The sequence below is a fragment of the Acromyrmex echinatior genome, chromosome 3, assembly GCF_024713525.1.
Source record: "Acromyrmex echinatior isolate Ae372 chromosome 3, ASM2471352v2, whole genome shotgun sequence".
In the NCBI taxonomy this organism is placed as follows: domain Eukaryota; kingdom Metazoa; phylum Arthropoda; class Insecta; order Hymenoptera; family Formicidae; genus Acromyrmex; species Acromyrmex echinatior.
In genome coordinates this window covers 10,373,586-10,389,024 of record NC_141854.1, presented here as the reverse complement: position 1 = coordinate 10,389,024, position 15,439 = coordinate 10,373,586, and the positions used below count along the sequence as shown (strand labels likewise).

General features: G+C 32.7%; 1 protein-coding gene across 3 annotated transcripts; it reads left to right on the top strand.

The window, feature by feature from the left end:
• Positions 1-3,679: 3,679 nt before the first annotated feature.
• On the top strand, positions 3,680-12,279 carry LOC105152898 (uncharacterized). Of its 3 annotated transcripts, none has more exons than XM_087403967.1 (4): positions 3,680-3,906; positions 4,650-4,755; positions 4,860-5,057; positions 5,180-12,279. In XM_087403967.1, the coding sequence occupies exons 2-4, from the start codon at positions 4,657-4,659 to the stop codon at positions 6,836-6,838; spliced, it is 1,956 nt and encodes a 651-aa protein (XP_087260093.1). In that variant the 5' UTR covers positions 3,680-3,906; positions 4,650-4,656; the 3' UTR covers positions 6,839-12,279. The 3 variants fall into 3 exon arrangements, with proteins under 3 accessions (XP_087260093.1, XP_087260095.1, XP_011065751.2); XM_087403969.1 differs by having other exon boundaries at positions 3,680-4,277; XM_011067449.2 differs by having other exon boundaries at positions 3,680-4,567.
• The last annotated feature ends 3,160 nt before the right edge of the window (positions 12,280-15,439 follow it).

Below are 15,439 nucleotides of genomic sequence, written 5' to 3'. Positions count from 1 at the left end.
ACATTTTTTCATTGGTTCACATACATAGGATGCATTAGACGCGTTTAGCAAAGAAAATTAGCGCTTAGTGATTCTTTAATTAATATGACTGATTCGAATTGATCTTTCTTCGCTGAATTTAAGTATAGAAATCAACCATATTAAAACATTATTAATGTAAGTTTAAGGGTTGCTGCACACAAAATTCCATAACAATATATGTAAGATGTAAACTTAAGCCGATGAGCCAATCAGGATATTGCTTTAGATTACATAATCTAACGGAAATGGAAATAACAGTAAACTTATCCATAACCTCGCAGTAAGGCAAGTTTCAACCGGTTGAAATTCATTTTATTGCGAGGTTATGGATAAGTTTACTATTATTTCCATTTCCATTAGATTAATCAGTAAGATGTAAACTGTTACGGAATTTTGTGTGCGGTAGCCCTTAGTTTCTATCCTCCATGGCTGTGTTATATCGATGTGTGTTTGTGCCGTACTACAGTTGGTAGTGCGAATGTCAAAGATAAACACTGATTTGTTTGGATCCCAAGATGTTCCTTCGCTGTCTCATATATTTGTTACTAGGCAACTTCTGAATCGCTTTTATTTTTTTCTCAATTTATTTGCTTATTTTTCTACCAAATCATTTATCGTGATGTCGTAGCATCGAGCGGACATTATTTTCATCGCGATAGAAGTTGTAACAATGCTTCGAAACTTGCGTCCAGAAATACGAGGTCGTATTGTTGGACAGTCACAAGCCGGAAGATCAGTAGCAGAAATTGTTGCTAATATTCCGTGTTCTGAAAAAACTGTCCGACGATGGATACGACGATTTGCCGAGGGCGGTGATAATGCTTTGCATGATCATCGTCAGAATAACCATGGTCCTCGTAAGACCGGACCGGAACAAGTACAGGCTCTCGTCGCTGCAGTTGTTGATCAACCTTATAGCTCTATCCAGGAAGCCATCAACGCAGCGAACATCCAAATATCCGTGAGGACCGCCCGACGACGTTTAAACGAAGCTGGGTATTACTTTCGACCAGTCCACAAAATTCCATTACATCAAATTAAAATTAATAATTATATAGAACATATTGTCAAAAATTATATTAATATTGACTTTATCATGCATTTTCGTTTGTCACGGAAAATAGCCGATGAACTTATTGCACGTTTTGAAAAATCAGACATTTTTAAATCTTTGCAAGGTATTTTATTATGAATAGTTTAAAGTACTTAATTGTTTCATTGTCAACTTTATATGATAAAATATTTATTATTTAATTAAAAATTATAGAACGTGCAAGATGTGTTCCAATAACTAGTGAGAAATGTATCTTAAGTTATTTGTGGTTTCTTGGCCATGAAAGTGGCTATCGAGATGTATCTGATCGATTTGATATTACAAGAAATACATTGCATACAGTTATAACAAGAGTAACGAAATTTTTATTGCAACTTGCACCACAAATAATAAAATTTCCTACGTTGGAGGAAAAAGAAGCGACAAAGACACATTTTTTGCAATTAAAAGGATTTCCTGGAATTATTGGTATCTTAACAAAATTTATTTCTTATGTATTAAATTTATATTTATTTTTATATAACATTTATTTTCAGGCTGTGTAGATGGTACACACATAAGAATTGACAAACCACAACAGGATCATGATTTGTACATTAATACAAAGCAATATTTTTCTATTCATGTGCAAGCAACTGTTGATCATAACATGAAATTCATAGATGTTTTTATTGGCAATCCAGGATCCATCCATGATGCAAAAGTATTCCAAAAATCTCCTTTGTATGAATCTCTTCAAGAAATTTGCTCAGGTTAGCAATGATTGACATCAATATAATTTTTTTTAAATTTACATCTGGATAAATAAATCTTACTTCTATATTTTAGATGGATCTTATTTACTTGGAGATAGTGCATATCCATGCTTAAGAAATTTAATAATTCCGTACAGAGATACTGGACATTTAACTCAGACACAAAGACATTTTAATCAAAAATTAAGTTCATGTCATGTTGAAGTTGAAAATGCAATTGACTGCTGGAAACAAAGATTCAGACAATTATATCATTTTAGGTTGCGAAACATTGTACGTATGGTTCAAGTTATACATGCTTCTTGTGTTTTACATAATTTAGCAAATAAAGATGATTTAGAATTCTTGGAGCCTCCACTTAACGAGGATTATCTTGACTTAGAAGAAGTAATAATAAATATTGAAAATGATGATGAAATAATTTGTGAAAATCAGCATGGTCGTGAATTGCGAGACGAATTGTGTCGTCAACTATTTGCGCAATAATATAGCTAATATTATATTAAAATATTATAGAATACTTCATAATTATTTTATTATTTTATTATCACATACAATACTTTTTTAATACATAAATTATATTGTTATTACTAATTGTCTTTATTATACAAAAATAAATGTAATTGATAACTACAATAATAATAATATTATCACAGTGGTGATAATATTATACAGTATCACTTTTTATGATGATTGTAACTGACATACAACAAATTATAACTGAAATACATAAAAAACAATATTGCTTGAAAAAGCTCAGAAAAATAAAGACAATTTAGAATAATTGTATTTATGTCTAACATAATAAGATGTAATATATCTCTATAATATGTTGAATAACATTTAAGTTTCTGAGCGTTTTCCAGCAAAGACATAGTGTGACACAATGAATCATCACATCATTCTTATCTGCAAACGTTAAACAAGAATGAAATGATTTAGGTTGTGGTTTTGCTACAAATGATTTGAAGTGTTTGATGGACCAATTAGAAGAAAGAATTTTACAAACTGACCGAATTAAAAACGCTTCAAAGCGTTTGCAACATCGCATTGATCATACCCTTGTACCATACTGTGTTATACTGTCCTTGCTGGAAAACATTTTTTGTAAATTTAGAAAACTAAGAAAATTGAAAATGATGGAAATTTGAGAGTAATTGCACTTATGTCTGTAAAATAAAAACAAAATTTTTGTAATATAACGAATAAAATTTAAGTCTTAGTAAGCGTGAAAAACTAAGAAAATGAGTGTCAATGTGGATTGTACTTATGTATCCAAAATAAAAACAAAATATAATATTTCTGTACCGCATTGAAGTAAATAATAATCTTCTCTGTATCTAATAGAATCTTCCTTATTTTCGTTACAGCGTGCAGAGGAGGCATCTAGGATTTGACCATATTTTGTAAAATATGTCCAAGAGCTTCGCACTTGAGAGACAGATGCGAAGGAATAGCGATAGTGATAATATGATTTCAACCTATCAGAAATCGGATATATCGGAATACACAGATTTTGATAGGTTGAAATCGTGTTATTTCTATCGCTATCGCTATTCCCTCGCATTGTGTCTTGGATTTAAGTTGAACTGAGATTAAAGTTAATCTACATTGGTGGAAACGGGCATTAATGTATTCGTTTGCCGCGCGGTGGAAGTTATCGCACTAACCAATAATTCTACGTTCCTAAGTCGGCCTCACCAGGCAAAACTTCTACATCTATTACTTTCGAACAAATGAGACGTTGATTGGCTATCGCGCAGCTTCCGTTGCGCGGCAAGCGTTATCGCGTTCTGTGTGTAGGAGCCATTAGGAACAGAAAAGTGCAGAAAGTACATGCGATGCAACGAACCTATTATTAAAACGGACGACAAAGATTCATGTGGCGGTCGTGGTGAGGGCGTTCGGTGTCGATCGGGCGCTGTACAGCTTGATGCAGCTCCCGGGAAGATAATAAACAAAAGGGACGATGGCTCGTCTCTCTTGAAAGATATCTTTCCTTTTGTCAGGAATGTTTCGCGTCGTATTAGCGGCCGTTTGAGGTTATTTTTTCGCGAGTGAGACACCGCCATCGGGGTGAGTGCCCACAAAAAGAAACGCGACGCGAACCGCTCGTACCCTCTACCCCTCGCCCTTCCCTCTACCCGCAATTCAGATTCAGCGGCGCGAGTTCCATTTTTGCGATTTTTAGGTTATGTTGACAGGGCGCGTGTAACCTTGGCAGTGCCTCGGGGCGACCTCGATCGCTCGAGAATCTGGCTCGCGGAATTATCGTTCTCCCCTCGTGTCGCGTTACATAATTACTCTTAGTTTGTTTCACAAAAGTCGCGCAGCGTAGCACCCGCAGGCACTACGGGATTTCAATTTTCATGCGGCCGCATCTGTCATAACGTGCCGCGATTTCGACCGCTCGCCGCGCCATATTGTTAGCGGAGTGTTTTCATTTGGTAACTCCTATTTTTTTCGGAACACCTCGCACATGCGGTACACTTTTATTGTCAAAGCGGTTGCGAAATAAGAATCTTCGATACCCCGGGTCTTCAATAGGGCGAGCTCTGTACATGTAATAAGCTATACTAATTTGGAAATGGTTTCGAAAATCAGTCATTTTTAGACTCTTGCATATTACTTTGAAGACTTAAAAACTCTGACCGATACTATCTGCACATATACGATTTTGAATGGCAAGGAAGATCGCAGTTTCCTTATTCGAACGTTACTAACACCGAAGACATCTGTACGAAATATAAAACGCACATTTTAATAGCACATTGAATTTTGCGTATAGGATTTTCGCTATTGAATTGATTAACTTTCAGTTGCAAAATGACAGAAAGTAGTGTACCCAGAATGAAGTCGCGTAATGGAGCGCGACTCTTTAAGAATCCACCACAGCCGCATATGTGTATACAAGATTTTATACAGGTATTATACCGTTGTGATAACAGTGCTGTTACTGCAAGAGTTTATTACATAACTTATAGAAATCAATAGCGTGAGTATTACATAAATATCAATTTTCTTGATAGGGTACTACAGCTCCATGTTATGTAAACGTACTGTCTTGGGACAAAATTGCAATGCCTCGCAGACCTTCACTGCCTGTGCCACTCTATGGAGGTATGAGAGTACCACCCCCTCGCACAAAGACAGAGGCTATAGTGTTTGCTGTAATGGCCAATCCAGAAGTCCTACGAATAAATGGCAAGAATGCTCAGGATGCTAAAGTAAGTAAAATATTTTTAATCTGTAGGGATTTACTAACAAATATTTCTTGTTATATTAACTTTGAAGGAGTATAAAGTCTGTGATTTTTATCACCTATTATACAACTATTATTTTCTAACAGAAGCGTACGAGTTTTATCGAGTTACTGTTAGACTTCATAGAAGCGATGAACACAGGGATAGTTTTCAATCGTAATTATACGATAATGAAAGATCGAGACATCACAGGTGAGCTGAAGGAGGTTTGGAATGCAGTGCTAGCCATACGCGACAACGAGCAGCGTCCTCCTCAGCAGGAAACTTGGATTGATGTTCAACCTCCCATGTCACAATTTCCACAGTATCCAGAACAACAGCAGCAGCAGCAAGAGTATATACCACAACCACCGCAGTATCACTCGAGCGTCACTTATGGTAGGATTATTAACAACGAAAATATGCATTATGAGAACTATGGACATCAGCCTCAGAGTCCAGTAATTTCCAAGAACGAGCCTATCTTCATATCCGGGCATATTGTGACGCAACACTCTCCCAACAATGTTCGTCAAATTACACTCGATCAACGTACTGACAACTATCGCGAGCGCGGCAGAGATAGTCAAGTTGTACAGAATATTATTGCTGCACAGCATCAATTTCAACCGAGGCAAACGTGGCCACAATATGTGAATACAAAATATATGCATCCAAATTCGAATCTATCATATGGACCGCCTGCAAATACCAGTCCGGATATTAATCCTTCCAACCAAATGAAGCCTTTTCAGCCATACACTACTTATCAGCAGCAACAACAGCAGCAGCAACAACAGTCGATACCGCCTCCGCCGCCGCCACACATGGATAATGCGATGCACGTTAATATTCGCAGGATGCAACCGCAACCACAGCAGTCACAAATACACTTTAATCACGTACAGTCACAATATGCTGAGCAATCTGGGTCATTCAATGTACAAAACAATGCGCATAGAATAAATAGACCACATATGGGAGTAGCTCAGAAAAACAATGCTACTAAAAGACAGGCAAATTCACCGACACATATTTCTTGTACAAATTGTCAAAATAGAGAAGATCAATCTTTCACAAAGCCGAAGAGTCCTGTTAAAGTTCTTCAAAGGGAAATGTTGACGGAGCGACAAGATACAATTAATCAAGCGGAGAATAAAGCTCTAGCAGAAAAAACAGAGGAACCGAAAACTGTCCCGGTGACAGATTTAGATGAGGATCTAAAAAAGAATGATGAACTTGATACGTATCCAGAAAAACAAGACATCTGTAATTCGGAACTCGCGCGTACCGTCGATCAAACACCGTCATGTAAAGAAAAGAATTCTGTAAAACTAGAATCCAATAAAATGCCTTTGATGGAAACGAAAGAGATGGAAGTGCCAGCTATACAATTGACTCTTCAGAAGAATGCCAATAAGTTTGTCAAAGGCAATGCGCGAACGCGAAGAGCGCAAACAACCAAAGATGATAAGCATAACTCTTCGGAGAGTCCAAAACGCTCCCAGCCAACGGTGAATAGCATTATCAAGAGTGTATTCAAGATTAACCCAGGCGGGTCCAGTGAGGAATCATCCAGTAAGAAAAAGGCGAATGGCCAAGCAAGACCGAGTAATGGCAAAGCAATGTATGAAAATGAGGAACAAGTACAGCAGGGATATACAATATTGAAGAAGGAGGCTCAGGAGGAGATGGTGAGCGAGATCGCTCAATTATCTATTCAAGACTGCAAGGACGTGACTGAAGTCACTCCCGTACTCTCGTGATAGCCAGGCCTACAGCTGGTACTCAGCTGTGTCAGTGCGCGACCAAGGGCTTTGTTGTAAATAGATAGAACTTTATTCAATAGAAAGAAGAAAGAAAAGACACCGCAGATAGAGGAGAGGAAGGGGGAAATACATCTTTGACAAAATCCAGATCTTTGAATGGAATTGATACGTCTTTGAGACGGCTTTGATTATCATTGCGCGAATACCTCAATATCATTTGTAATTTTATGTCTGTCACAGTGCTGTCGAATTCTTTGATATTTGAAGCACTGCCATTTATTGAAGACACTTCAATAGTCGATATTTTAATTTTTAATGATCCACAACTGCCCGAGGTTTTCGTTATTAAAAGTTTATACTTCTTGAAAAATTATGATAAATTCCAAGCCTAAGATAAACAAGATAGCAGTGTAGATCGTTAAGGATTAATCAGCAGCATCAGCAGGCTGTGAGTATTATTGCGAACATCGCAAATGTGATCATACTAAAGTAACGGTACTACGTGTGTGATATCAAGGAATGTATTTATCAGCTTTAGTCGACTATGGAAATGTCAAGAAACTTATTCGCAATCGAAGCTGGGTACAATTTGAATTCATGTATAGTTTAATTCATCAATTTTTATGATCATTTTTTAAAAATCATTTTAAGTAATAGTTTTAGATGTTTCAGTATTTGTTATAGTTTTCATATCGCTGTACCTGTAATTACAAAGTTAATTGAGTTTCGAAATATCGAGTTTTTATTGCAGTGGAATTTATTAAATTTTTTTTACCTAGATTAGCTAGATGAATCTAATTCTTTTTACTTTATATTTTGTAAAAAAATAAGCATTTAAATGAAATATTATAATTTGTTAAATGTTAATTCTTATTTTGAATAAGTATATATATATATATATATATATATATATATATATATATATAATATGGATATATATCTATATCTACTCTAAAAATAAGTATAAATATTATTTGTTTGCTATTTTTTACTGTACCCACTACGGTGACGAATGTGATCACTTGAGAGCATAAATTCACGCTTGCTAATTGAGATCCGTCTATCTAGTAATCAATCTGCTTCCAATATCTCGCGGCAAATGAGATTAGAAATGAGAATAGAGGAGGTAGTATTAAGATATATTTAAGTATGAGATTTTTGAATGCTGCCTCATTGTCTCTACGCACGAAAACAAATTGAAGTTAATTTTAAATTGAACTAAGCATTATAACGGGGTAAAAACGCCGGCATGTTTCCGAATGCTACTAAATATTGTGTTATTATGCGATGGTTTAAATTATAGTGATCTAAATTATTGAAGACTTGTTGAAGCATTATTCAATGTAGTAATAGATATATACGCGAGATCTGAGATATTCAACATTTTTGTTAGATTAATTGATGGAATGTGCAAATCAGTAACAACCGTAAAATTCACTCTATAATTGAAATGTCTGAATCTGTGTTTTGCCCAGCTCTATTAAGTATACAGCGATATTGTCTATAGTTAAGAAAAATTCGTAGGTTTAAGCCGGAATAGTATGTCATTATTAGGCGAACGTTGCTGTAGATTTACGAAGAAAGAAGCATTTCATTATAGAATGTAAAACTGATTATCTCGTACTTATCTTTCCACAAAGCAATCGAAAAATTTCTATCAAAATTTTTCCATGGCAAAACTTTGTTCACATTACATTAAATATGGTAACTATCCAGTTGCACTGTAACAGTTGAACATTTCGCAAAATTTTTATGGAATTATTTATATTATCATATAATTAAATAAGTAATATAATTAAATTTCAATTAATTTAAATTTCAATATAATTTTGCTTCAACAATGATTGTCGCAAAAATATTGGAGCGATTTCATATTGTTTTTAACATTAATAATGTGAATACCTTACGACTTAATAATGTGCTTGAATAGATGGTTTACGATTTATATTCAAAGATTATGTAATTACAATTTTTATTGTAACTACAATTAATAATTTTACAGTTTAATAAATAATTCAAAGACAAAATATGAATAAATAAATTAAAAAATATATATGAAAACTTTCTTGCGAAAAGTACATTATTTATTAATTAGATAGACAATGCTTATCCAGATTATGACATTTTGAAGAAAACAAACGCAACTGGATTATTACTGTACCTGAAATATGAACGGAGCATAAAGCTTCTTTTTTTCGAAATACAGCCAGGGAGTCGTTTTTTAATCTTATCATTATTCTGGATGTTAAACTTTACAAAAATAATTTAAATTTATATATGTTGTTTATACGTATTACAGAAGCACGCTAAAAAAAAATATATATATATAATATACATATATTTAATAAGAAAATATATATTAAAAATCTTGATATTTTGTTTAATTCGACGAATTAAACAGACTAAATTAGAAAGAATTAAACGACTCACTGATCGCGTTCGTATAAAATCGCATCTATTTTCTTGATTGCCTGATCTAATTTGTCAATCATATTTTAATTTCTTCAACATTATTCATATCATGAATTTTTGTTACAACGATTGTCCTCCACGCGTTAAATACTCAGAGTCAATTTGCGATTTAGAGGACGAATCTGCCATTACAAACTCGCTGTAATCTTGTAAATAATCGAGAAAACATATTACATAATAATTTACATATTACATAATAATTTACATATTACATAACGATTTGAAGAAACTTTATTTCTCGGTCTGGCACTTTGTTTAATTAGCTTAAAATATAATAGAAGATTCGTGCATGATACAATCTAATCGAGACTAATCGGTCAATTATCGCGCACACAATGATCCAATTATTTTTTGATTAATCACGATTAGGTCACACACATTTTCTTATTTAATACGTGATGGAAAACGCACATCACACATCGACGACTTTGTTCCTGAAAACGCTGAACAAAAACAATAGTTTTAGCAAAAAAAGTCTAATGTTTAATGCGTTATATAGTCATCGATGCTCCTAATGCTAACAAACGGTCTTCTAATGTAAGCGTGAAAATAGCGTTTGGCCTCCAACATAAATGATATACTGTCATTGTATTTTAACAGTTTTCAACAATCGCTGCCATAATAAGAGCGGCGGATAAAGCTGCCATTTTTAAATTAAAATAGTTGGAAAGAGTCGATTTTAATCGCACAGTATCATATGTGTGTGTGTGTGTGTGTGTGTGTGTGTGTGTGTGTGTGTGTGTGTGTGTGTGTGTGTGTGTGTGTGTGTGTGTGTGTGAATGCGTATATGCGTCCGGTTTTGTAAGCTGGTCACGGAAAAATTGGAACACTTTTTTTTCGATGGGTTTCGGAATGCAGCTTCCTCATCGAGCGATTCATAAATAAAAACCAATCGCTTGGTGAGTAGGCTGCATTTCGAAACCTATCGAAAAAAAGTGTTACGACCTTTCTGTGACCAGCTGTATGTATGTATCTAAAATTGATAATTGGCTGTCTTAGACTTCAACGAAGTCGACTTTATCAAAAATATATTTTTGTACTTTGTAATGCTTCTTGGCTGAGAACAGGGCAATTTAGGAAATCGCGAAATTGTCCCTCAAAACTAAATATTATTTTTTTATAAACAAAAAAGAATATGTTAAATAATCATACCATGCTTAGAATTGAATTCTATAGCTTATTTTCATATTGTTTATATTATAAATATTATATGAGACTGGGACTTGTTTTTTTTTTTATTACTTTAATTCAAAAGCTGATAAATTATAATATTTGAATACAAAATGAACAATTTGCTTATTGCGTTTTTATAGAAACATAAAAACCTATATCGTAGGATTTATTTCTTGTAATGAAATATATATATATATATATAAAAGTAACGAAGAGCGCACTTTGAATGTTAGTTGCGAAAATTAATATAAGAATGTCTGTAAATGTTCAGAAATGGCATTTTATAGAAAAAAATCTTCAGTTATGTCATCATTCTTATAACATTCTGGGTATATATATCTACTAATATTTTTAAGAGACCTCGATTCGGACTACAGGGAGACTCTTTGCAACTATTTAAATTTGCGAACCGCACTTTTATCGTGATCCCTGTGTCACACATGCTTCGACATTTTAGAATGTACTTGTGAGCTGTTCGAAACCGAAGAGAATTGTCTCCTCTCGAATTTTATTCTCGGATATTTAGTCACGTTTGTTCAGTGTATTTGAGGTGCTTATAATAATGTTACGAGAGAGATCTCATTTTGCGAATAATTACTTGTTTACGTATAGTCGCACGGAAAGGACCAATCCGCAAAGAGAGACAGTGCAATTATAAACGCGGAAAAAAAGAAGAGATAAAATAAATGTGCGCCGCATAAAATGTGACGATGCGAAAATATCTCTGTTATTTTTGAAAATCGCGACTTTACGATTTATCAGCTAAATTCTCCTAGAAACAGTGTAGGAATAAGGCTGTGTAATCATTATTAGCGACATTATTTTGCAACCTGAGTCCTTTCTACGATATAGACAATCGTTATATTAAGTACATTAAGCGCCATGACATAAGCAACGACTCGATTAAACTCGCCACTGTCGTGGCGAATCAATGTGTTGTTTATTCGCGTGATTTTTACGTTCGAGAATGAAATATAGCACGAACTTGAAGGCGAAAGCGCGAATTCAACGACGATACAGCCTCATGAATAATTTATAAGATGCGATGGGCTTTTTATTCTGTAGGATCAGCAAAATTTCATGTTTCATGGACACTAAAATTCACGCAAATTATAATTTACTATAGACAACAATTTGTCTTTCGCCAAATGCAGAAATTTGATGCAAAAAAAACAATGTTTTAAACAATTTAGTGTTTAACTTTGCATATGAAATTATTATCGTAGTTATACGATAACAATGATTTCTGATAATTACAAATTCTGATCCTGTCAATACATTTATCTGCGAGTAAAGCATACAATTATGTATCTTTTTCCTTTTTTTTATTCTTTTTTTCTTCAGTTTTCAATACTTGAATACGAAACATGGCAAATGGCGCTTAGTGCGCATTGGCGGACGTTTATTTATAAGTTTATTTAAGGAATTAAATTTGTGTAATTTTGCAGATCTTTAATAATGATATTGAAATACAGTAATTCTGAGTGCTTCTTTTAAGTCTTCGGAAAACAGCGTATTCGAACGCCGATGAACATTTTGTCAGTTTTATGACTTTATCACGGCGTTTCTCTTTTAATTATAATTTGATAGCGGCTTGGCCCGTTCCTTTGCCAAAATTTTCTCGACGCCGCTCCCTCCTCTCATTATTGTTAATAATATGTATTCAGTATTTGTGTTATTTTAAATTCTTCTTCTTATTATTATTATTGTCCAAGTATATTGCAGTTTATTATACCATTATTATCACGAACATTGTAATCTATTATTCTATAATACATGGTTTTTCCAAAGTCTGCCTAGTGTCGTTATATAATCTTGCTTTATCCGTTGAACTATACGTAGCACTTAAACATTATTAATTAAATGTTGTACGTAGAATAGTAAAATAAATCAGTAGTGTAAGAAAAATACATAATTGCTTTAAAAAAAAATATGTAAGCAAAATGGATAATTTTTTAAATAAGCAACTATGTTTTCTGTACACCAATGATTCATCTCATTATTCTGTTCATAAAAGTATTAAAATACGATTATAAAAAAATTAATAGCTTATAACACATTTAATATTTCATGTTAATATATGCCAAAATGGTATAATTGGTTTTTTGATATTTTTATTTCAATATTATACAAAATTAAAGGGCATACATCACTTACGCAGGATCTTAGTAGTGAAATTAGGCGAAAATTAGGAAGCATAAATGCTTCTTTTATATTTCATTGTTCCAATTTTCGCCTTCTAGAAGTTTCATTTACGTTTCTGTTACTCTCCCATTACATTCGACTTACGCTCTGATTTTTATTTTCATCAGGATTATTATTTTTGGTACATTCAATATATCATCTTAATTAATCGATTGAATTCTTATGAGAGATTGACAAAAGCGAATAAACTGAAAAGCATTTTTGCAGACTTTAGTCATACGCACGTGCACACACACAGCCACACATATGCACACAAGCACGCACGGGATCAGATAATCTGCCACATGCACGTTGATCCTGAGTAATGTTGAGAGTAGGAAAATATGATTTTACATTCCGGAGTCATGCATGAGTCTTCAGAGTGATACAGTGTGACTTTAGAAAAATATATAATTATAATGTTTTTATCAAAATTGAAAAAAATCGAGTCAAGAACTAGCGAAACGCCAATTAAGAATTCCTGCATCTGTATCTCTATTTCAATACTTTTATATGTAGAATTAATCATTAAAGGAATCATATTGATATTATGCAAAAAAAATGTACCTAGTTAAATTTTTAGGTATTTCAACAAAACTATTTTCTTCGTGTATTAAAAGACTAAATCGAGACGTTATATTTAACGTCATAATAATGATGTGAACAAAGAAATATCGCGGACAGAAAAATATGTCCGTTTGACCTGTAAAGGAATATAAATAAAAATTTGACTAATAAAATATTTAAAGAATGCTTATGGAGGGAAATAGAGAAGAATAGAAAATAAGTTTACATAGGAGAGAGACAGAAATATACCTTTTTGTAAGAATCAGAAATGAAAAAATTTAGAAAGAAAAAAATTGAGATCAAATATAAGTTAAGGTTTCTGAGTAGTCATTGTGTATGTATTGTCATAAGCGAGATGATATGTTAACATTTCTTGCATATCATTTGTAAATAAAAAAAAAGAATGATGTGAATAAAACACAATAATCAGATAGCTTTAAAACACTTGAAAATGGATTAAAAAAAACTGTTCTTGTCTGCCGTGACAGTCAATAAATAGTCGTAAAATGCACGTGAAGAGAAAATAGGCTATATGCATTGAATAAATACACGCCTTTTATTACCCTTACTGAAGCATTTAAGATTTTTTGGCTATTAAATTCTTTATTCTCTTCTTGTTGTGTACTTCACATTTACGGTCTTAAGAAATTTCTCATTTAATACTGTCCAATTTTAACTCCGGAGAAAAAATGCAGTTATCAACACAAAAAAATTTAGTAGGGATAAGTAAGAGTTTGAAGATTGTGAAGTGTTGATACCCGTCGCTCAGACGTCTATCAATACTTTATAATCTCCAAAACTTTGGAACCCTATATTGAATTTTTTTGCGTCGATTATCTTGTTTCGATTCTGGAACTAAAATTGGACAGGTCTGTTTTAAATTTAATTAAATGACTGTAATTTGTGCATCACTTACCGCATTGTACTCTTATTGCTAATCGTTACATTTATATGAAAATTATATAATTATTTTAGATTAATTTACATTACTTGTTTAAATAAATTTTCCTACAGAATCTAAATTGAATAGAAAATGTCGACTATTTTGATTTAATTTAATATGTAATTACTATAAATGTTATAAACATTTACCAAAATGTTAGAGAAGTACAAAATTCCTTTAAATGATAATTTGAGAATGAATTCATCAATACTATAATAGATACATATTTTGTAAAGAAGCTTATCAGCTGTTACATTCTGCTTCGAATTGAAAAATTTCTCCACAAAATATTTCAAAGCAGCGCGCTTCTACTCTCATCAATTAAAAAAACTTCGTTGATATCTGATTTTTATGCTACAGCTTTCTTCCAGAAATGATGTCAGCCTATAAAGGAATTTCGTGAAGTTGAATATTCTAATTTTAATAAAACTTTGCATATACAAAGGGAAGTCAATATATAAATGTAAAGATTATAAAAAATTTTAGAGTTGAAAAACAGTATTTTAAATATGAAATTACCTTTTGATAAAGCGACTTTTTATTACATTTCAAAAACTTTTTGAGATATTAAAAAATGTTTTATGATGAAAATATCTTTATTTAATGCCAACATTTTGAAAAAACAATTATTTTGAGAAGTTTTCACTTCTTTTTGCGCTTCTTATATAAAAAAATCCAGCGAAAAATGGAAAAGTTACAATTATAGTCGAGTACATCGAGAGCGCCGACAGATGGACGTATATCTAAAACAGGATCTTTAATTCAAAGTTCCGCAGGTGTTTAGAAAAAAAATGTTTCTCGTTTCTATTACATTTATCGAATTTTCTGTATAACTCGAATGGTCAATTTAGTAACAGTTATGGGCCATTAGTCATAAATCAGAAGTCAGAAGCTAAAAATTGACGACTGTGATTGGTCAATGTTTAGCTTCTGATTTTTGATTTATGACTAATGGCTTGTTGAAGGCTCATTATTGTTTGGACGTTTAATGTTTTCGTAATATAAACTGAATGTAAAATTTTAAATGTGTTTTTCTCGAAACGCAAAAATATGGTTTTTAAAACGCATAACTAATATTTTGAAAATGATTTGACTGATCAATTTGCAATTTTACTTTTTCATTAAAAATTAGTTTGATGTAGTTTGTTTTTTTGTTTTTTTGCCGCCAATAAAAGTTTTTGATAAAAAATCTAATATTTAAATTTGACTGTCATTTAATTGCTATTTTATTTAAACAATATTTCAAAAAACGGCTACAT

What these genes read in the sequence shown, in the direction of transcription:
- LOC105152898 (XM_087403967.1), top strand. Translation starts at nt 4,657, where the DNA reads ATGACAGAAAGTAGTGTACCCAGAATGAAGTCGCGTAATGGAGCGCGA. An exon ending in GTATACAAGATTTTATACAG is followed by an intron (nt 4,756 to 4,859) that starts GTATTATACCGT and finishes TTTTCTTGATAG; the next exon opens with GGTACTACAGCTCCATGTTA. An exon ending in AGAATGCTCAGGATGCTAAA is followed by an intron (nt 5,058 to 5,179) that starts GTAAGTAAAATA and finishes ATTTTCTAACAG; the next exon opens with AAGCGTACGAGTTTTATCGA.